The 24394-nt window shown below is 43.3% G+C and overlaps 1 protein-coding gene across 2 annotated transcripts in view; it reads right to left on the reverse strand.

The window, feature by feature from the left end:
• The window catches only part of PAFAH1B1 (platelet activating factor acetylhydrolase 1b regulatory subunit 1), a 117300-nt gene that overhangs the window by 19647 nt on the left and 73259 nt on the right, over positions 1-24394 (reverse strand). For both annotated transcript variants that reach the window (XM_056558455.1, XM_056558456.1), the window contains 2 exons: positions 18812-18896; positions 15189-15263 (listed from right to left, as the gene is read on the reverse strand). In XM_056558455.1, coding sequence (XP_056414430.1) covers positions 15189-15263; positions 18812-18896 — 160 coding nt within the window. The remainder of the gene's footprint in view (positions 1-15188; positions 15264-18811; positions 18897-24394) is intronic.

A 24394-nucleotide genomic window follows, 5' to 3' on the forward strand; every position in this document is an offset into this window, starting at 1 on the left:
TTTCCTTTTCATAAGGGGTAAAAGGAGAAAAAGCCCCCCAAAATTTGTTGTGCAATTTCTCCCGATTACGGAAATACCCCATATGTGACCCTAAACGGTTTCCTTGAAATACGACAGGGCTCCAAAGTGAGAGAGCACCATGCGCATTTGAGGACTAAATTAGGGATTGCATAGGGGTGGACATAGGGGTATTCTACACCAGTGATTCCCAAACAGGGTGCCTCCTGCTGTTGCTAAACTCCCAGCATGCCTGGACAGTCAGTGGCTGTCCGGAAATGCTGGGAGTTGTTGTTTTGCAACAGCTGGAGGCTCCGTTTTGGAAACACTGCTGTACAATACGTTTTTCTTTTTTATTGGGGGGGGGGGGCAGTGTAAGGTGGTGTTTATGTAGTGTTTTACTCTTTATTAGGTGTTAGTGTAGTGTAGTGTAGTGTAGTGTAGTGTAGTGTTTTTAGGGTACATTCACACTGGCGGGTTACGGTGAGTTTCCCGCTAGGAATTTGCGCTGCAGCAAAAAATTTGCCTCGGCTCATACTTGAAGCAGAAAACTTGCTGTAAACCCGCCCGTGTGAATGTACCCTGTACGTTCACATGGGGGGGGGGGGGGGGGGGGGAACCTCCAGCTGTTTCAAAACTACAACTCCGAGCATGCACGGTCTGTCAGTACATGCTGGGAGTTGTACTTTTGCAACAGCTGGAGGCACACTGGTTGGAAAACCTTCAGTTAGGTTCTGTTACCTAACTCAGTATTTTCCAACCAGTGTGCCTCCAGCTGTTGCAAAACTACAATTCCCAGCATGACTGATCACAGAAGGGCATGCTGGGAGATGTAGTTATGCAACAGCTGGAGGTACGCAACTACAACTCCCAGCATGCCGAGACAGCTGTTTGCTGTGTGGGCATGCTGGAATTTGTAGTTTTGCAACATCTGGAGTGCTACAATTTAGAGACCACTGAACAGTGATCTCCAAACTGTGGACCTCCAGATGTTTCAAAACTACAACTTCCAGCATGCCCAGACAGCAAACAGCTGTGTGGGCATGCTAGGAGTTGTAGTTTTGCAAGATCTAGAGGGCAGTATAGAGATCACTGTGCAGTGGTCTCTAAACTGCAGACCTCCAGCTGTTGCAAAACTACAAATTCCAGCATGCCCACACAGCAAACAGCTGTCTGGGCATGCTGGGAGTTGTAGTTTTGCAACATCTGGAGGGCTACAGTCTAGAGACCACTATAGTGGTCTCAGACTGTAGCCCTCTAGATGTTGCTAGGCAACTAATCACCGGCTTCCGTCGCATCCGGGAGCCGTCCTCTTCTGCCGCACGCCGCCGCAGATCTCCGTCGCCGCCCGCCGATCCTCGTCGCTCCGCTGCCTCTGGACGGGTAAGTGGACTCCGGCGCCGCTCCTCTTCGTTTTCCCCGTTCTGCCCCGCCTATTGTGGGAGGGCAGGACGGGGAAAACAAAAGTAAACCCCCCCGCCCCTGATCTGCAATTGGTGGTCGCGTCTAGACCACCAATAGCAGAGATAGGAGGGGTGGCAACTCTGCCACCTCACTCCTATCGCTTTAGGGGGATCGTGGGTGTCTTAGACACCCGCGATCCCCCTTCTATTCCGGGTCACCATAGACCCGTAATGACCCGAAATCGGCGCAAATCGCAAGTGTGAATTCACTTGCGATTTGCGCCGATCGCCGACATGGGGGGGTCTAATGACCCCCCTGGGCATTTGCACGGGGTGCCTGCTGATAGATATCAGCAGTCACCCCGGCCCGGTCCCCGCCCGGCGGGGGCCGAAATTCCCACGGGCGTATGGATACGCCCTTCGTCCTTAAGTACCAGGACGCAAGGGCGTATGCATACGCCCTTCGTCCCCAACAGGTTAAAACAAATAAGTTTTCTATGCTTTATTTATGCTTAAAAAAGCACATTTTCCCCCCATCTCATACACAGACTTTGGACCAAAGTCCAAACACAGAAAGTGCAGCCTGGAGTGCTGAGGGGTGTGTATCCAGCCTCATCCAATCATAGCTCCTCTCACACTTAACTGCTATATGTTGTTGGATGGACACACCCCCTCAGCACTCCAGGCTGCACTTCGGTCCAAAGTCTGTGTATAGGATGGGGGAAATGTGCTCTTGAGCTTTTTTAAGCACAAATAAAAACATAGAAAACTTCATTTTTTTAAAACAAAGTATATTAGAAATATTTTTTATTTACCATAAGGAGTGCAATAGCAACAATTGGTTTTAATGAGAGTGACCATTTAAGGACAAGACCAATTTTATTTTAGAAATTTTTGTTTTTTCCTCCTCTCCTTCTAAAAATCATAACTCTTATATTTCCATCCACAGAGCTTGTTTTTTGTGTCACCAATTGTACTTTGTAATTACATCACTTATTTTACCATAAAATGTACGGCGCAACCAAACCATTATTTATGTGGGAAAACTGAAAAGAAAACCACAATTTAGTTTATTTTATTTTGGAAGGCCTTGTTTACACTGTACACTTTATTGTAAAAATGACACCCCTGTTATACGCTTTTCTATAATTGTACCGCTTAAAAAAAAAAAAAAAAAAAAAAAAAAAAAAAAAATTTGTATGTTTGAAATTGCCCTATTTTGACCACCTATAACTTTCTAATTTTTCCATATATGGGGCGGTATTATGGCTCATTTTTTGCACCATGATCTGTAGTTTTTACCACTACCACTTTTGCTTAGGTTTTACTTTTTATAAAATTTGTATAAATTTTTTTTTTTTATAAAATGTGACAAAAAAAGCAGCAATTTTAACAGTTTTTTTTTACGTTTACACCGTTCACCGTACAGGATAATTAACAATATACAATATATTAACAATATATTAACAATCATGCGGCGATACCAAATATGTGTATTTTTTGTACGCTTTTTGGGGGGGTAAATGGGAAAAATGGCGTTCTACCTTTTTATTTGGGGAGGGGATTTTTCAAACTTTTTCCCTTTAACATTTTTATACTATAATAGCCCCCATGGGGGACTATTTATAGCAATCATTTGATTGCTAATACTGTTCAGTGCTATGCATAGGGCATAGCACTGATCAGTGTTATCGGTGATCTTCTCTGGCCTGCTCGATCTCAGACCAGAGCAGAAGACCCCGGGAGACAGCTGGAGCCAGGTCAGGGGTCCTCTGGTTGCCATGCTGGACGATCAGATCCCAGCGGCAGCGCTGTGGGCGATCCGATCATCCATTTAAAGTACCGCACAGCCGCAGATGCCGTGATCTGTATTGATCCGGTGCTCGCGATCATGGTGGAGCGTAAAAGTACGTAATGGTGCGTAAAGTATCACGGCACCATGATGTACATTTACGTCCGTTGTCGCTAAGTTGTTAAACTAGCAGCGCAGTTTTTGTGCCATCAGATGTAGTTTTTACTGTTATTTATGTAGAGTATTTATTTTTTTTGTTCTGGGATGTGATACAGAAATGATCAGAAGTGATCAAAAATGTCTGTCATTATCAGCAGGAGTCAGCTGTAGATAGCAGCCGGTACCTGCCGGATATGATTTACCTCCCTTGCCCGACCCAAGATATAAATGTAGTCATGGATCAGGAAGGGGAGAGACCTTCAAAATGAACAGTACTTGACCGTAGCGGGATATCGAGAGCTATGTTGTCCGTTATTCTACACTGACCACTGCTATACTTACGGTAAACCCTTAAAAGGGGAACTCCGGTGGAAAGTTCTTTCCAGTCTGACCACAGTGCTCTCTGTTGACACCTCTGTCCATGTCAGGAACGGTCCAGAGCAGGAGAGGATTTCTATGGGTATTTGCTTCTAATCTGGACAGTTCCTGACACGGACAGAGATGTCAGCAGAGAGCACTGTTGTCAGACTGGAAAGAACTGCACAATTTTCTTTGTAGTATACAGCAGCTTATAAGTACTGGAAGGGTTAGGATTTTTTAACCCCTTAACGACGCAGGACATATATGTACGTCCTGGTGATGTGGTACTTAACACACCAGGACGTACATTTACGTCCTGAGCATAACCGCGGGCATCGGAGCGATGCCAGCATCATGCGCGGCAGGTCCTGGCTGTGGATCGCAGACAGGGACCCGCCGGTAATGGCGGACACCCGCGATCCCGCGGATGTCCGCCATTAACCCCTCAGATGCCATGATCAACACAGATCACGGCATCTGCAGCATCGCGGTCACTTAACAGGATAATAGGATCGCCCGCAGCGCTGCTGCGGCGATCCGATCATCCTGCACGGCAGAAGGAGGTCCCCTCACCTGGCTCCGCTGTCTTTCGGGAGTCTTCTGCTCTGATCTGCCTTCCCGCAGACCAGAGCAGAAGATGACCGATAACACTGATCAGTGCTGTGTCCTATACATAGCACTGAACAGGATTAGCAATCGAATGGTTGCTATAAATAGTCCCCTATGGGGACTATAAGAATGTAAAAATAAAAGTAAAAAAAGTAAAAGTAAAAAAAATTTGAAAAACCCCCTCCCCCAATAAAAACTTGAAGGAGAAAATTCACAATCTTCATTTTTTATACTCATGTTCTTGTAGACCCAATTTTTGAATTTTTGCAAGGGGTAAAAAGGAGAAAATGTTTACTTGTATTTGAAACCCAATTTCTCTCGAGTAAGCACATACCTCATATGTCTATGTTAATTGTTCGGCGGGCGCAGTAGAGGGCTCAGAAGGGAAGGAGCGACAAATGGTTTTTGGGGGGCATGTCACCTTTAGGAAGCCCCTATGGTGCCAGAACAGCAAAAAACCCCACATGGCATACCATTTTGGAAACTAGACCCCTCGGGGAACGTAACAAGAGGTAATGTGAACCTTAATACCCCCCAGGTGATTCACGACTTTTGCATATGTAAAAAAAAAAATATTTTACCTAAAATGCTTGGTTTCCCAAAAGTTTAACATTTTTAAAAAGGGTAATAGCAGAAAATACCCCCCAAAATTTGAAGCCCAATTTATCCCGATTCAGAAAACACCCCATATGGGGGTGAAAAGTGCTCTGCTGGCGCACTACAGGTCTCAGAAGAGAAGGCGTCACATTTGGCTTTTTGAAAGCAAATTTTGCTCTGGGGGCATGCCGCATTTAGGAAGCCCCTATGGTGCCAGGACCGCAAAAAAACAACAAACACATGGCATACCATTTTGGAAACTAGAGCCCTCGGGGAATGTAACAAGGGGTTAAGTGAACCTTAATACCCCACAGGCGTTTCACAACTATTGCATATGTGTAAAAAAAAAAAAAATAAAAAATAAAAAAAAAATACATTTTTTACCTAAAATGCATCTTTTCCCAAAAATTTTACATTTTTAAAAAGGGTAAAAGCAGAAAATACCCCCCAAAATTTGTAACACAATTTCTCCCGAGTACGGCGATACCCCATATGTGACCCTAAACTGTTGCCTTGAAATACGACAGGGCTCCAAAGTGAGAGCGCCATGCGCATTTGAGGCCTAAATTAGGGATTGCATAGGGGTGGACATAGGGGAATTCTACGCCAGTGATTCCTAAACAGGGTGCCCTCCAGCTGTTGTAAAACTCCCAGCATGCTTGGACAGTCAACGGCTGTCCTGCAATACTGGGAGTAGTTTTGCAACAGCTGGAGGTTCCGTTTTGCAAACCGTGGAGTACCAGACACTTTCATTTTTATTGGGGAGGGGAGGGGGGCTGGGGAGGGGTATGTGTATATGTAGTGTTTTTTACTTTTTATTTTATTTTTTGTGGTAGTGTAGTGTTTTTAGGGTACAGTCGCACGGGCGGGGGGTTCACAGTAGTTTCTCGCTGGAAGTTTGAGCTGTTGCAGAAAATTTGCCGCAGCTCAAACTTGCAGCCCGATACTTACTGTAAGCCTCCGCCCATGTGAGTGTACCCTGTACATTCACATTGGGGGGACCTCCAGCTGTTGCAAAACTACGACTCCCAGCATGTAGGTGCATGGTGTAAAGTGACTGCTGGGAGTTGTAGTTTGCAACAGCTGGAGGCACACCGGTCGTGAAACACTGAGTTAGGTAAAAAAAAAAACTCTTCGTTTCACAACCAGTGTGCCTTCAGCTGTTGCAAAACTACAACTCTCAGCAGTCACCGACAGCCAACGGGCATGCTGGGAGTTGTAGTTATGCAACCAGCAGATGCACCACTACAACTCCCAGCATGCACTTTAGCTGTTTGTGCAAGCTGGGAGTTGTAGTTATACAACAGCTGAAGGTACACTTTTCCATACAAAAATTGTGCCTCCAGCTGTTGCAAAACCATAAGTCCCAGCATGCCCATAAGGGAATGCTGGGAGTTGTGGTGGTCTGCCTCCTGCTGTTGCATAACTACAGCTCCCAGCATGCCCTTTTTGCATGCTGGGAGCTGTTGCTAAGCAACAGCAGGAGGCTGTAACTCACCTCCTGCTGCTGCCCCGTCGCAGGACTGTCCCTCGCCGCCCCCAGCACCCGGGGTCGTCTTCCCGCTCACGTCCTTCGGAAGAGGGGCGGAGCGGGTGCGGGAGTGACACCCGCAGCAGGCGCCCTGATTGGTCGGCCGGTAATCCGGCCGACGAATCAGGGCGATCGTGAGGAGGCACCAGTGCCACCTCACCCCTGCAGGCTCTGGCTGTTCGGGGCCATCAGAGACGGCCCCGAACAGCCAGTAATTCCGGGTCACTGGAGACCCGATTGACCCGGAATCGCCGCAGATCGCTGGACTAAATTGTCCAGCGATCTGCGGCGATCGCCGACATGGGGGGGCATAATGACCCCCCTGGGCGATATGCCGGGATGCCTGCTGAACGATTTCAGCAGGCATCCGGCTCTGGTCCCCAACCGGCTAGCGGTGGGGACCGGAATTCCCACGGGCATATGGATACGCCCTGCGTCCTTAAGGACTCTGAATGCAGGGCGTATCCATACGCCCTGCGTCCTTAAGAGGTTAAGGTCCAAATGGGCTGAGTCCTTAAGGGGTTAATAGAAGCAATTTACATATCTGTTTAACTTTCTGGCACCAGTTGATTTGAAAACATTTGTTTTCCACTTGTTTCCACCGGAGTTCTCCTTTAACCCCTTAAGGACCCAGCCCATTTTCACCTTAAGGACCCAGCCATCTTTTGCACATCTGACCACTGTCACTTTAAGCATTAATGCTTTTATTTTTCATTCTGATTCAGAGATAGTTTTTTCGAGACATACTTCAAGTTAGTTGTAAATTTTTGTCAATATTTGCATTATTTCTTGGTGAAAAATTCAAAAATTTGCATTTTTCTGACTTGTAAGGAAAACAGACATTTCAAATAAATTATATATTGATTCACATATACAATATGTCTACTTTATATTTTCATCAAGTTGACATGTTTTTACTTTTGGAAAACATCAGAGGGCTTCAGAGTTCAGCAGCAATTTTCCAATTTTTTCTCAACATTTTCAAAATCTGAATTTTTCAGGGACCAGTTGAGTTTTAAAGTGGATTTGAAGGGCCTTCATATTAGAAATACCACACAAATGACCCCATTTAAAAACTGCACCCCTCAAAGTATCCAAAATTACATTCAGTAAGTTTGTTAACCCTTTAGGTGTTTCACAGGAATAACAGCAAAGTGAAGGAGAAAATTCAAAATCTTCATTTTTTTTTTTTACACCCGCATGTTTTTGTAGACCCAGTTTTTGAATTTTTACAAGGGGTAATAGGAGAAAAAGCCCCCCAAAATTTAACCCAATTTCTTTCGACTAAGGAAATACCTCATAGGTGTATGTCAAGTGTTCGTTGGGCACAGTAGAGGGCTCAGAAGGGAAGGAGCGACAATGGGATTTTGGAGAGTGAATTTTGCTGAAATGGTTTTTGGGTGGCATATCACATTTAGAAAGCCCCTATGGTGCCAGAACAGCAGAATACCCCACATGGCATACCATTTTGGAAACTACACCCCTCAAGGCACGTAACAAGGGGTCCAGTTAGCCTCAACACCCCACAGGTGTTTGACGACTTTTCGTTAAAGTCAGATGTGCAAATGAAAAAAAAGAATTCAAGTGCAGTTTTTCCCCCAAATTTACCATTTTTACAAAGGTTAATGGGAGAAAATACTGGGAGAAAATACGCTGGCGTGACGTCATCTGAAGCTTGGCCGGCCGTCTTCCGCCCGTCTTCCTTCACTGAGAAGAGGGAGATGCAGGGGGCGGGGAAATTAAAATTACAGGTGCCGCACGTGCACAAGCTCAATGGAGAAGAGGGAGATGAAGAGGGGTGGTGATATTTAAATAACGCGCGCCGCGTACGCATGTTATACAGGCAGAGAGCGAGCTGAGGACGAGCATTTCGGACCACGCTGCCCGGCCAGCAGTGGTCTGAACATGCTCAACGTGAGGGGGTGGTGGCTAATGATTGCTGGACCACATAGGGTGACACCTAGTGGCCAGGTTTTCAAAGTAAACTAAACAGTGAAAACGAGATTTTTTTTAAATGAACATATATTACGAAGATATTTATTTAGGCATAAACTAATAAAAATAAAAATTTTAATGCGAGTACCCATTTAAGGAACGTAACAAGGGGTCCGCTGAGCCTTAACACCTCACAGGTGCTTGACAACTTTGTTAAAGTCTGATGTGTAAATGAAAAAAATAATTTTCACAAAAATTCATTTCCCCCCCCCCCCAAATATTACATTTTTTAAAAGGGGTTATAGGAGAAAATGACCCCCCAAATTTGTAACCCCATTTCTTCTGAGTACGGAAATACCCCCATGTGTGGACGTCAAGTGCTCTGCTGGTGCACTACAGTGCTCAGAAAAGAAGGAGCACCATTGAGCTTTTGGAAAGAGAATTTGTTTGGAATGGAAGTCAGGGGCCATGTGCGTTTACAAAGCCCCCTGTGGTGCCAGAACAGTGGAGCCCCCACGTGACCCCATTTTGGAAACTACACCCCTCACAGAATTTAATAAGGGGTGCAGTGAGCATCTACACCCCACTGGCATTTGACAGATCTTTGGAACAGTGGGCTGTGCAAATAAAATTTTCATTTTCACGGACCACCGTTCCAGAAATCTGTCAGACACCTGTGGGGCGTAAATGCTCATTGTACCCTCTTATAACATCACATCAGGGGTGTAGTTTCCAAAATGGGGACACATGTGTGTGGGGGGGGGGGGGGGGGGGGTTCCATTGCTCTGGAACTATGGGGTGTTTGTAAACACACGTGGCCTTCAATTCTGGACAAAATTTCTCTTCAAAAGCCCAATAGCGCTTCTCTTCTGAGCATTGTAGTGCACCCGCAGAACACATTACATCCACATTTTGGGGGGATTTTTTCCTATTTCCCCTTGTGAAAATGAAAAATTTTGGGTAACAAGCATTTTAGTGAAAACTTTTTTCTTCCATTTTCCCATCCAACTTAATGAAACTTCGTCAAACACCTGTGGGGTGTTAAGGCTCACTATACCCCTTGTTACATTCCGTGAGGGGTGTAGTTTCCAAAATTGGGGCACATGTGGGTATTTTTTTGCGTTTATTTCAGAACTGCTGTAAAATCAGCCACCCCTGTGCAAATCACCAATTTAAGCCTCAAATGTACATAGTGTGCTCTCACTCCTGAGCCTTGTTGTGCGCCCGCAGAGCATTTTACGCCCACATATGGGGTATTTCTGTACTCAGGAGAAATTGCGTTACAAATGTTGGGGGTCTTTTTTTCCTTTTACCTCTTGTGAAAAAAAAAAAAAGTGTGGGGCAACACCAGCCTGTTGGTGTAAAAAAAAAAAAAAAAAAAAATGTAACATTTTTTTTTTTTTTTTTTACTCTAACAGGCTGGTGTAGACCCCAACTTTTCTTTTCATAAGGGGTAAAAGGAGAAAAATCCCACCAAAGTTTGTAGTGCAATTTCTCCCAAGTACAGAAATACCCCATGTGTGGCCCTAAACTCTTTCCTTGAAATACGACAGGGCTCTGAAGTGAGAGAGCGCCATGCTCATTTGAGGACTACATAGGGATTGCATAGGGGTGGACATTGGGAATCACTGGCGAAGAATACCCCTAACAGGGTGCCTCCAGCTATTGCTAAACTCCCAGCACACGATGCGGTTTTTCATTTTTATTGGGGGGGGGGGGGGGGGAGACAGTGTAAGGGGTGTATATGTAGTGCTTTACCCTTTATTATGTGTTTGTGTAATGTAGTGTTTTTAGGGTACATTCACACTGGCAGGCTCTTACGGTGAGTTTCCCGCTAGGAGTTCGCGCTGCAGCGAAAAATTTGCCGTAGCTCAATCTTTGAAGATTCCCAGCATGTACTGACAGACCATGCATGCTGGGAGTTGTACTTTTGCAACAGCTGGAGGCACATTGGTAGGAAAACCTTCAGTTAGGTTCTGTTACCTAAATCAGTATTTTCTAACCAGTGTACAACTCCCAGCATGTACTGATCGCCTAAGGGCATGCTGGGAGATGTAGTTATGCAACAGCTGGAGGTACGCAACTACAACTCCCAGCATGCAGAGACAGCTGTTTGCTGTTTGGGCATGCAGGGATTTGCAGTTTTGCAAGATCTAGAGGGCCACAGTTAAGAGATCACTGCACAGTGATCTCAAAACTGTTGCCCTCCCGCTGTTGCCAAACTACAAATCCCAGCATGCCCAAACAGCTGTCTGGGCATGCTGGGAGTTGTAGTTTCGCAACATCTGGAGGGCTACAGTTAATAGACCACTGTATAGCGATCTCAAACTGTAGCCCTCCAGATGTTGCTAGGCAACTCACCAGCTTCCGTAGTCTGCAGAGAGCCAGCCGCACGGCATCGCCGGCCACTGATCATCGCCGCCAATGGGTAAGTGACCTCCGGTGACGGTCACGTGACGGTTCCCCCGTTCTGCCACCACAATTGTGGGTGGGCAGAACCGGGGAACCGAACGTTAACACCCAACACCCAACCACCCCCCCCCCCCCCCCCCCCCCCAGCTGGGGACTCCTGTGATCTTGCACGCCACACCCCGTTAAAATCAGTCCCCGGAGCATGTTCGCTCCGGGTCTGATTACTGTTGATCCCGAGGCCGGAGTATTGTGATGTCACGGCTCCGCACCCTCAATGCAAGCCTATAGTAGAGGGCGTGAACGCTGTCACGCCTCCCTCCCATGGGCTTGCATTGAGGGGTCGGAGCGTGACGTCATACGGGGGCGGAGCCGTGAAGTCACAATGCTCCAGCCCCGTGATAGACCGTAAACAGTCCCGGAGAGAACATGCTTTGGATAGGGGATAAGATGTCTTAGCGCCGGAGTACCCCTTTAACGATCAAAAACTCCGGGCGTATCCATACGGGGTTAAGGACCACGTGTTTTTCCGTTTTTGCAATTTCGTTTTTTCATCATCACCTTCTAAAAATCTTTACACTTTCAATTTTGCACCTACAGACTCATATGAGGGCTTATTTATTGTGTTACCAATTGTACTTTGTAATGACATCAATCATTTCACCACAAAATTGACGGCGAACCCATAAAAAAAATATTTGTGGGGCCAATTTGTAACTTTTGGGAGCTTCAGATTGTACGCACATATCTGTAAAAATTACACCATATATTTATTCTGTAGATCCATACAAATAAAATGATACCCTTCTTATATAGGTTTGATTTTATCGTACTGCTGGAAAAAATTATAACTACATGGACGAAAATTTATACATTTAAAATTGTCATCTTCTGATCCCTATAATTTTTTTTATTTTTCCACATATGGGGATGTATGATTTAAATGTATTAATTTTTTGCACCGTGATCTGAAGTTTTTATTGGTACCTTTTTTTTATTTGACTTTTTGATAGCTTTTTATACATTTTTTTATGGTATAATAAGTGACCAAAAATACGCTATTTTGGACTTTGGAATTTTTTTACGCATACACCGTTGACCGGGCAGTTTAATTAATTATATATTTTTATAGTTCGGACATTTACACACACAGCGATACCACATATGTTTTTTTTACTTAGTTTTTTTATGGGAAAAGGGAGGTGATTCAAACTTTTATTATTAGGGGGAGGGTTAAATCATATCTATTACTTTTTTTTTTTTTTTTTTTGCAATGTTATAGCCCCTATAGGGCTATACCATGCAATACACTGATCATTGATTAGTGTGATCGCCGCTTGACATTCGGAGATCGGACGCTGAGGAGGTAGGTAATAGCCTCCTCGTGCGTTCTAGCTCATCAGCACACCGCGGTGGTCCCGATCAGCTCGACTGAGCTGCCAGGAGGGCAATTTTGAAACTTTAGATGCAGCGATTGACCTTGATCGCCGTTTCTAAAGGGTTAATAGCGCGCGTCACCCCGTTCACTATAAGCCACGGGTCCCAGTTGTTAGAGGCCGGGCCCGACAGGCCATGATGGAGCAGGGAGCAGGCGCAGGGTGTACAGGTTAGGGCCCAGGAAGATGGCTGCCGGATTTAGAGGTCCTCCTCTGCTCCACCAGAAACAGTGTGCAGGGAAGCAGCTTCTACTCAACCCAACATGCCTGAACACTCCCTCCTGTTAAGCAGAGCACCCATTGAAGTGGCATGGTGCTTGCCTGCCCAGATGGACACACAAACTGCTGAAATGAAACTGCTAGTGTCGGGCACTACCATGGGCTACCATGCAATCGTAGCAGAACCTGCAGTGCCCTCTTAATAAAAAGGGCTGACAAAAACCTAGGCGCAAGGAAAAAAAATCTTCAGTCGCCATAGCACCTGGGATTTGTCGAGCCCTGCATTATATACTGTATCAGTACTATAACAGAAAAATTACACCAAACAAATTAAACTGCATTGTTAATGTTGAGGAAGGGACCAATACAGAAAGTCTGTTTTTGCTCAGACAACCCACTTTATTTTAGCAACTATAACTACTGAAAGCTACCTATTAACCAAATCTTAATAGAATAATCTACATAATGGCAGGAGGAGGAGAGTACGCAGCTGTGTATTAAGTTTAACGTTATAAAGTTATTAACATTATACAATACGTTGTAGTAAAGCTATCCTAATACTCCTCTTCTAAATACTACTCCTATTTCTCTTTTCACAACACCACAAGGATCCTTTCCAAAGTAACTCTATATGAATACCTAAAACTAAAAATAAACTAGGAAAAACCACCTCCTTTGTCAGTCTGCAAAACATAAACCAGCTGTAATATTTGTATTCTTTCACTATAGTATCATGCTAAAAGGCCTTGCATGACAATAGGTTTGGGCAGAAGTTGTAGTATCACATTTACAGGCATCAGTGATATTTGTAAACACCTCAGCACTTTCATATGAGATTTAGCGCCTAAACAGAAGAGTGAAGGAGAAGTAGAGGCGCAATTCTTGTGTTAGGCTATATGATCACCACTACTCTTTCAGACTGTGAATAACATTCTTGCAATGGCTCAAATTAGCTGACTACTTCGTGTAAGAAGTTGTTCTGCCATGTGTGAACACCTACCGACTGTTCTCAGCAGATACTCAGTATGTGGACTGGATTGTAAAACACAAGGAACACTGCTGCTTCCATATGTGTAGACTCTGGCACATCACAATAGGATAAGAGTAGTCCTCTGTTCACATAGGAACACCATGAAGAGAAATGTTATCCTAAGCAATGGCCCCTGGTTCTATACATTTACACTTCCGCTTGTGCGACACTGGTGACAAACACAACATGTTTGGCATTAGCTGGCCAATAACACAAGACTGACAGTCCAAAATCCTTTTGAAGACTCATTTGCACTGCATAAACAGGAGGTTCTCAGTCTATTGCTGTTGAAATGCATATGAAGGCAAGGCCTCAGAGATTTATTGGATGGCCCAAAATATACTCAGGGCCACCAATCTATAATTCAGGGGAGGTCCTGAACAGTAGCTAAAAGGATATTGCCACCTCATACAGTAATGGCATATTGCTAGGATTTGTCATCACTGTAACTGGTGGAACTGACCTCTGGAAGACAAAACAGCCCAGAAAATGCATCAGCCTTGGGGCCCAATTACAAAGTTTCCCTGCACAACGGATCAGACACCGTACAGGGAACTGCAGCTGTCTGCATTAAGACATATGGAGCTGGCTGCAGTACAGAACAATGAATGATTGCATGAAGACAGGACTGCAGCACTGGAAGCTTCGTGCAGGTTCCAGAAGTCAAACCACCAATTGTAAAGTAAAAGGCATCTCCCATCAATACAGGATCACTTTATATGAGGACCCAGTCAACTCTTTTTTGAGTCTTTATTTTTCCATCTACTGGGCCACATGAGTTTTTTTTTTTGCAGGACCAATTGTACATTTTAACAACCATAAAATGTATGGCAAAGAAGAAAAAAAATTTGCAAAACAAAACTATTTGTAAACTTTTCAGAGGGATCACGCCGTGCTGGATCATAAACATTATGGGGGAGATTTATCAAAACCTCTGCAAAGGAAAAGTTGCCCAGTTGCCCATCGCAACCAATCAGATTTCTTATTTCATTTTGCAAAGGCCTTGTTAAAATTGAAAGAAGCGAGCTGATTGGTTGCTATGGGCAACTGGGCAACTTTCCCTCTGCACAGGTTTTGAAAAATCTCCCCCTATGTTTTAATAGTTCAGACTGACATTTTCACTTGTGCCTATACCAAATATGTTTTTAAAAAATGGAAAAGGGGGGGGGGGGGGGATTTAAATTTTAATATTAAGTATTTTTAGTATTTTACATTAAGTTTACATGCAATTAGATGCATTTATTATGCAAGTTTACATGAAATTATTAGATTACTACATTGCAACATATTCTTCAGTAATATGTAAAAAATGTTACGCTGATCTGTATTATCTGCGAATTTTTACAGCCTGCCATGGAAGCCTGCACGAGAAGATTGGCCATCTTGAGGCACACAGGAGTTTAAAAGATCTTGGCCGCTATTTACCCAAACCTATAGATGTCATTATCGGCATTTATCACTGCATCTATAGGGTTAATGGTGGACATCAACATGATCGCTGATGTCTGCCATTGGCAGCAAGTCCCTGGCTGCTATCATAGCTGCACCATAGCTCACTTCTAACTGTGCAAGGTACCTTGCTGCACCGCTGTACATATACGGCGTATGTCCTAAAGGGGCCAAGTCATAATGACCAATTTATATATTTTTAGGGCAGGTGCAAAACAATATTCATATATAACAAACATACTTTGACACACAGAGCACTTACCTTCTTTTGTAATCTGATAACTGATGTCCATTTCTTCTCCAGTAGGCCAGCATACTTCTTATCTAACTCTTCATTCTAAAAAGAGATTTAAAAAGAAAAAACAAAACAGATTGTTACTAAATCCTTTCTATATATTACTACGTATTTTTTATGTTCCCAACAAACTTATGTCCCCTTAGATCTAACACTGGCTCTTAATTCTGAATTATGGCATTGTAGATTGGAAGTAAAGGTGTACAAAGAAGAAAGCAAACAAATGAAACTAATGTATTATACAGTTGTTTACACAAAGGTCACAAGAGGAGACAGAGCTCAAACTGCTGTCAGGGGTTCCTTACTGCGCCTTTATAGCCAAACCTGGCAGATTTTTATGTGAATAGTGGCACAATTTTTCTCAGCTATTGACGGACCCCAATATAAAATAAGATAGTTAAATAGCACAAGTGACATGTAGCCTATGCAGATTTTACATGGTCCAGTTATTGGGAGTAACTGGCCACATAAATGATCGATCACTGGATCACTCATGCAGCCCTTGACCTTTATCACTAGTTGTACATCCCTCATTTACGTGGGGACATGTGCTACCAACAAACTATCTTTAGGACTGAACAATCTCAGCGATCAGACCATAACCTCTGACCTGGAGCACTATCAGCTCATCAACAGCCATTGGTGGTAGTAAACATATACAGTGATCCCCGACATACAATGATTTCAACATACGATTGCCTCTCAGAGGCCATCGTAATGTTGAAGGCAGCATCAACATGATTCTTTTGTATGTCGGGGCCATAGCCTAAACGGCTATCCAGCAGCAAAGACTGTTCAGCTGCAGCCGGATACTCGTTTAATGTGGCCCGTGTGCCCGTGTCACTCACCTGTCCCCGCCACTCCGGACCGTCCTCTTCATGCTCCGCTGCATGGCCATTGCTCTCCGTCATCATCACGTCGCCGCGCACGCCGTCCCGTCATCCAATAGGAGCGGCGTGATGACTGCGATGGAGAGGGACAATCCAGGGCAGCGGTGATGGTCCGGAGCAGCGGGGACATGATGACGGCGATGGGGAGCGACTGTCCAGATCAGCAGTGACAGTCCGGAGCAGCGGGGACGTACGAGTATAACATATTATATTACTACTGCATGGCTCCCTCAACATACGATGGATTCAAAGTAACGATGGTTCATTTGGAACGAATTAAAAATTGTATGTTGAGGGATCACTGTATTTACAAGACACCACTAGATTTAGATTGTGACTATCTGTGCCCATTCACCAGTAGCTGTAACAAAGCTTCTCATAAGAGACCAATAGTAACAGAAGTCAAGCACACTATGAAAGGCCTTACTACGAAAGGCAACATTAACAGACACTACATATACTTATATTTGTTTATGTGTCACTATGTGTGTGTTCGAGAACACGATAGCAGATAATGCCTGCAACTTCAGGACAGTTAGGAATGAATGACTCACACAATATATTCTCAAGCATAACAGACAGTGATCCATGCAAGGTATAAATACAATTGCAATCAGTAATGAGCTTGTTATTAAACAATGTAAAAAAAATGTGCATTAACCCCTTAAGGATTTTTCTGTTTTTGCACTTTCGTTTTTTCCTCCTTACCTTTTAAAAATCATAACCCTTTCAATTTTTCCCTTAAAAATCCATATTATGGCTTATTTTTTGCGTCGCCAATTCTACTTTGCAGTGACATTAGTCATTTTACCCAAAAATGCACGGCGAAACGGAAAAAAAAAAATAATTGTGGAACAAAATCGAAGAAAAAATGCCATTTTGTAACTTTTGGGGGCTTCCGTTTCTACGCAGTGCATATTTCGGTAATAATTACACCTTATTATTCTGTAGGTCCATACGGTTAAAATGATACCCTACTTAAATAGGTTTCATTTTGTCGCACTTCTGGAAAAAATCATAACTACATGCAGCAAAATTTATACGTTTAAAAATGTCATCTTCTGACCCCTATAACTTTTTTATTTTTCCACGTACAGGGCGGTATGAGGACTCATTTTTTGCGACGTGATCTGAAGTTTTTATCGGTATGATTTTTGTTTTGATCGGACTTTTTGTGATCACTTTTTATTAATTTTTTAATGGTATAAAAAGTGACCAAAAATGCGCTTTTTTTTTACTTTGGAATTTTTTTGCGCGTACGCCATTGACCGTGCGGTTTAATTAATGATATATTTTTATAGTTCGGACATTTACGCACGCGGCGATACCACATACGTTTATTTTTTTTACACTGTTTTATGTTTTTTATGGGAAAAGGGGGGTGATTCAAACTTTTATTAGGGAAGGGGTTAAATGACCTTTATTAACACTTTTTTTTTTACATTTTTTTTGCAGTGTTATAGGTCCCATAGGGACCTATAACACTGCACACACTGATCTCCTATGCTGATCACTGGCGTGTATTAACACGCCTGTGATCAGTGTTATCGGCACTTGACTGCTCCTGCCTGGATCTCAGGCACGGAGCAGTCATTCGCCGATCGGACACCGAGGAGGCAGGTAAGGGCCCTCTCTGTGTCCTGCCAGCTGTTTGGGATGCCGCGATTTCACCGCGGCGGTCCCGAACAGCCCGACTGAGTACCCGGGTCACTTTCACTTTAGAAGTGGCGGTCAGCTTTGACCGCCGCTTCTAAAGGGTTAATACCGCACATCGCCGCGATCGGCGATGTGTGGTATTAGCCGCGGGTCCCGGCCGTTGATGAGTGCCGGGACCGACGAGATATGATGCGGGATCGCGGCGCGATCCCGCTTCATATCGCAGGATGTAAATATACGCCCTGCGTCGTTAAGGGGTTAAGAGGATTCTAATATAGACCAAACTATACTGTTCCATTATAGATATGTAAAGTGCATTAGTGGCAGTGATTAAAACCTTATAAAAGATACAAAAACTTCATGAACTATTCATATAAAGTATATTAAGTTACAGGTACAATATGGCATGAACATACACAGGAGGAGGGCATGGCATGCATACACTCACCAGCAGTAATCTATCCTGCATATATCGTTCCCTCGTGGCAGAGAACGCCGCGTCCGGGATAATGCATTACTATGGCATAATGCAATAGTAATGCATTATCCTGAACGTGGCGTTCTCTGCCACGAGGGGAAAATATATGCAGGATTATGTCTCTTAATGCACATTGTTTTTACATTGCTTATTAACAAGCTCATTATTGATTGTATTGGATGCACTTGTATTTATACCTTGCATGGATCACTGTCTGTTATACTTGAGAATGGCTACAGGCGGGTTGCCGAAACGTGGCATAGACATGGGTGAATAAACTATCAGTTTTTCACATTTTTGGAGTGCTGTTGGATTATTGCCATTGAGGTTTGTGGGGATCCGTGACCTGGCCCCTTGGCCTGCTTGCACCCTTCATTATTGACAGTCTAGTTGTGCTGCTTCTCCCTCCTAATATATGTGTGCGTGTGTAAAGTAAATAAAACATGTTTATTCTGAAGTATAAGTTAATTTAAAATAAGTCAAGTATACTTTGACATTTATGACTGATAAAAAGTTGCACCTAACATTAAATGAAATAAAATGAAATTGTGAAGAGTAGATCTTACCATATCTAGCTCTGCCTCCTTCTTAAAAACAGAGTATGCCTCTTCATAGCCATTGGAACGTAGATAATCTGCTATAGCTCGATTTCTGGTGGGAAAAAAAATGCTTATTTCAGATCTATGAAGTCAGCTACCACAATTTTTATATATATATATATATATATATATATATATATATATATATATATATATATATATATATATATATATATATATATATATATATATATATATATATATATATTGTAGAAATGGATCTAGATATTCATATACAAATTAATTTGTTTCATTGGAAAATGTGCTTAGCCCATAAGCAGTTTTACTCAATTCTAAGCAGCTTTGAATTTACAGTTTGCAATTTACAGTTAGGGTTCCTTCGCGTTTTACATTAGAGATTAAACTACTAATGTTACAATTAGAGATGAGCGAACTTACGGTAAATTCAATTTGTCACAAACTTCTCGGCTCGGCAGTTGATGACTTTAGCCTGTATAAATTAGTTCAGCTTTCAGGTGCTCCAGTGGGCTGGAGACTCTTTCCTAGGACTGTATCCACCTTTTCCAGCCCACCGGAGCACCTGAAAGCTGAACTAATTTATGCATGCTAAAGTCAGCAACTGCCGAGCCGAGAAGTTCGGGACGAATCAAATTTACTGTAATGTTCGCTCATCACTAGTTACAATCGATGGTAACAGCACAACGAACTTACACGAACAATTACAATTCTTATTTCCAACCATATGGACACTTGCTAAACAACACCATTTGTGCGCTTCATCAGCAAAGTAAGTGTTTTACTTTAAACTGCTGTGGGTCTTTGCCAGCTTTTACTAGTGACAAAAGGTCATAAATGACATGTTACAGCACCATAAACACCCAAGGACAGCCAGCTGAAGCAGTTGCCAGCTTCAGACAGGGATGCGGAAATAAAAAATAAATAAAACCACTATCATTGAACTCCATTGATCGGTGTGCTCTGCAATCCATTGATGAAGCCTGGTCCAGCCAGGCTCCATCAATGACAGAGCCACGGACACCAGTGAACAAGAGGTAAGCCTTCCTGTTACCTCTCCAGTGAATCTAGTACCAGGTTGGACCTCTTTTGCCTTCAGAACTGCCTTCATTATTTGTGGCACCGGGGTGTGGAAATTTTATTTAAAAAAAATAAATAAAAAATAAATAAAAAATCTTTTCCACAGGACTAAAACGGACCAAAATCTACTTGTCCCTCATGACAATCCACTTGTCCCGGCCAATTTTCACTTTTACACAAATGTTTTCCTCCTCGCCCTATAATAGCCATAACTACCTACTATAATGATACCTTTTAATTTTTCAATAACATTCGAACAAAAAAATTTATTAAAATATATATATATATATATATATATATATATATATATATATATATATATATATAAAAATTAATAAATCGTTGAAGTGAAATAGTAAAAGATAATTTAGCAAATTTGGTGGTTTTCTTTTCTACACCATGTACCTTGTGGATGAGCTAACATGTTTTGACACTTTTGGCCGGCGATCGGCTGAGCGGCACTGACGTTTATGGCCCCGGTTTTCGGGACAGCCACACTGCCTCTCAGCCTACCGCCGCCCGAGGCAGGACTTCGCTGCGGCCGGTGATTGGCTGAGTGCAGTATGACTCACCGACCACCGGCAACCAGGGAGAGGATGGCAGCGGAAGGTATGTATCCCTTTATTTTTTTACTGCCGGCTGTATGGGACAATTTTAACACCACGGAGTACTCCTTCATAATCCTCCCAGTTTACTGCCCCCATCATGATAAACCTACCTTTATATGGCTCTGTATTTTCTGCTCAGTTTCACAGACTGGGATGGGGCGTTACCCAGCAGGCTGTGACATCATCTGAAGCCATACAGGGGAGAACTTACTCCCTCACTCTGCTACACACAGTCCAGAGCAGTTCAGAGTGTGAGGTAAGCTATGATTGGTTTTAGATGGCGGGGGGTGCGAGCGCTGGGGTTCCACACGATCTTCTGTATGTAGCCCCAGCTCTCCCCAGGACCAGTGCATCACAACTCATGCCTGAAGCGGGGGCCATCACGTCCCCTCAATATACATCTATGGGAGAGTCTAAGATAGCCGAACGGCTCTCCCATAGAGATATATGGAGGGGGCATGGCAGCCTCCGGCTTCAGGTGGAGGTCATGATGTGCCGCTCCAGAGAAGAGCCGGGGCTCCATACAGGAGATCCTCTCGATAGAGGATGTTTTTATCCATGAGATATCTCCTTTAAAAGGGCTTTGCAAAGGATTAAAAAATAGCCTATTCTTAGCACCACAAACCCTTCAAACACGGATGCTGAGAGTCAGACCCCGGCCAATCAGTTGTTTAAAGGGCTCTTTGTACTCATGCAGGTACTGCAGCCTCTTCAATGTTTACAAGTTCTTTTACTTGCAATTACTGTACTATTAGTAAAGGTGAGGCAAAAGAGCTATCATTTGTACAAAACAGCATGACTGGTATGAGGATTTTTGTCACCCTAAAACACTATATTACATGCCGCCACGCAAGAGCAAATACATTGTACTTAATACACTAATTTTGTATGTAATACATTACATGGCCCCCTACATCATCTTCAATACAAGACAGTCGGACATATTTCCAACAAAGACTCAAAACTAAACCCACATTTTTCAGAAAAGCCCCTTCCCTCCCACTACACCCCCATTATTGCCTACTTTAACTTGTTACTTTGACTGGTGGTGGTGCAGTATAGAAGTGATTTGTCTCTTGTCCTGTCCTAGGAGTGTTTAGCAACAGGTCTGGTCGAGTCCACTCCTCATCAACATGTGCAGCACAAACATTGGGGGGTGTTGGTGCACAACATGAGTGTGTGCCTAATGTGTCCTGTTTGTCCCTATACTCCTCCCCCACCACTTGGAGCGCACTAAGTTCTCTTGATCACCAGGGGTGCAGGAGGACGCTGCTGTTCTGGTAGCGCAATAGCTTCGCCTCAATCAGACCTGTCAGTGAGGTCAGACAGTAATAAAGGGTCCTGATGAGGCTGCCAAGACTTAGGCCAGCTACACATAAAAGACTGTGGCTGCGGGCAGTGGCATCTCCCTCATCAAATTGGTACTCTAGGCAAGCAACTATCCTGCCAATAGGTGGTGAAAGCCTTGAAGGGTTAAAAAAGGCAGCAAAACACAGCAAGACACTGCAATCATTTTAGATTATGTTCACACTGTTTATGATCTACATTCAACCTGCAGGGCATATTTAGCAATAAGCCACGATTTACTTAAATATACAAAAAAGTGTAAATTTGACATCAGGCTATTTTAACCCCTTAAGGACCATGCCCATTTTCCCCTTTCACATAAAAACTTTTGATATGTTGTAAAGCATGTATAACCAATAGGTTTTGCAATTGCCCCCCTGCCTTCTGGAATCAATTCAGTCCTGCTATGTACAGTGCTTCGTCCTGGACGTTTCGGAGGGGGAGGGGCTGTACACACTGCGGACTCATGTGAAGAGAAGGGGAGGGGCAGGAAGACTGCTGCCGAGCTCTCACTGATGTCTGCTGTGTGAGAGAGGCAGAAACACATTGCATTGCAGACGAAAAAGTAAGTGTCCCTGCATGTATGTGTGTGTGTGTGTGTGTGTGTGTGTGTGTGTGTGTGTGTATATGTGTGTGTGTGTCTGGATATATGTATGTGTGTACATCAGTGTGTCTATCTAATGTGTATGTGTAAGAATATATGAAGCCATTGAGAGAGTGTGTGTGTAATAGAGGAGGACTAAAATCATATGCCTCCAGCTGTTGCAAAACTAAAATTCCCAGCATGCCTGCACAGCCAAATGATGTGTGGGCACGCTGAGAGCTGCAGTTCTGTAACAGCTGGAGGCACCCTGGTTGGGAAGCACTGGACTGAGGTGAGGAAGGGGGAGTGGTTATCACAGTGAGGGACCAGTCCCCCTGCTTCTGGTGGATAAAATTAAGGTATTTCAGAAATAAAGCTAATTCTGAGAGAAATGTAGGTCATAGAAACATAAAAAAAAAAAGTACATGTACATGATCAGGATGAGATACTGAGCAACATATGACAGTTTTTATGAGTGATCTGACGGGTACGCTTTAAGGACCAGAGCATTTTTTGCCCATCTGACCACTGTCACTTTAAAGGAGTACTCTGGTGCAGAGTGCTCCTGCTCCGTCCTGCCCGGGCTGCAAAAAAATTAAAATAAGCAATCTCTCACCTTCCTGGGTTCCCGTGGAGTGCCACTACAGCTGATCGGTCCTCCGGTCTATCCTCTTCATACTTCCGTGTGAACGAAGTGTCACATAGCGCCCAGGCAGGACGGAGCAAGAGTATCTACACCAGAGTACTCCTTTAAGCATTAATAACGCTGGGATGCTTTTACTTTTCATTCTGAGAGTTTTTTCATGAAATTCTATTTTATCAGCTAACAGGTGAAAGTCCATTTCTCTCCCAAGCCCTTAACGCGCAGACTCGCGTGGGCAACGCCTGTAGCACGGTCATGGGAGTGAAGAATATGTCCAGCGCAGGTAGATCAAACAAACTCTTTATAGAATATAGCTTCAGAACATGGAAAACACATAGTGACGCACTTCGGCCAGAACCTAGAGCCTTAGTCATACAAAAGTAAAAGCAGACGTACAAATCTTAAATAGGGAGCGCTGCATCGGATCAGCCAATCACCTGGTCTGCACCGTGCAGTGCACACCTATCGCTCAATTACCATGCATGTGCAGCAGCACCATATACTGTGCAAGTAGCGCAGTGGCACGGAATGGAGCAGTGTAACAATATGGAATGTGAGTACCACATCATATAATCAAAAGTATATATACAAAGCCATTAAAAACTATATGTTCATACTTATAAAACCATAATGTTGAAAAAAGATCTAATTCAGACAGACAGTCATTTGAAAAGGGAAAATCATACACAATTAAATAATACCAACATGTAATACAAAAATAATATGTAGGTAATAACAATTAAAGGTATATCTATGCTTGTGTACTGTTATACCCCGTACCTTATATAAAAAAAAAAACTAAGATATAACTAGCTTAGGTACGCTGTCTGAAAAATGTACGCAAGAGAATATATGAATAGATGTTAATAAGAGGAACATGCACATAAAATCCCTGTGTATTGCTAGGATAATAAATAGATAAAACATAATAAGCAGACACATGTAGAGAAAGGGATTATTATATGTCAACCGTGATAAAAAAAAAAAAAAAAAAAAAGGGAGAAGGAGGTGGGACCGCATAAAAAAAAAAAAGCACAGTATATGCAAAAAATTACTACTATTAAACAATAGGAAGAAGGACAATAAGGAGCTATCAGGGACTCATTAATATCCCTTTTCCTTTCTTCCTCTGTGAACTACTTAATAGTGAAGAATAGTGTCCAACCTCTTGTTAAGTCCTTTTGGGGTACGACTGGGTTCAATTTTAGGATCCAAAACACCTCCCGATCCAGGAGTTTGGATCTGAGATTGCCTCCCCTGATAGGGGGTGTAACTCATTCCAGACCCTGCAGGGCAAGGGAAGAAGTGTCCCC

This window comes from Hyla sarda, chromosome 2, assembly GCF_029499605.1.
Source record: "Hyla sarda isolate aHylSar1 chromosome 2, aHylSar1.hap1, whole genome shotgun sequence".
Classification (NCBI taxonomy): domain Eukaryota; kingdom Metazoa; phylum Chordata; class Amphibia; order Anura; family Hylidae; genus Hyla; species Hyla sarda.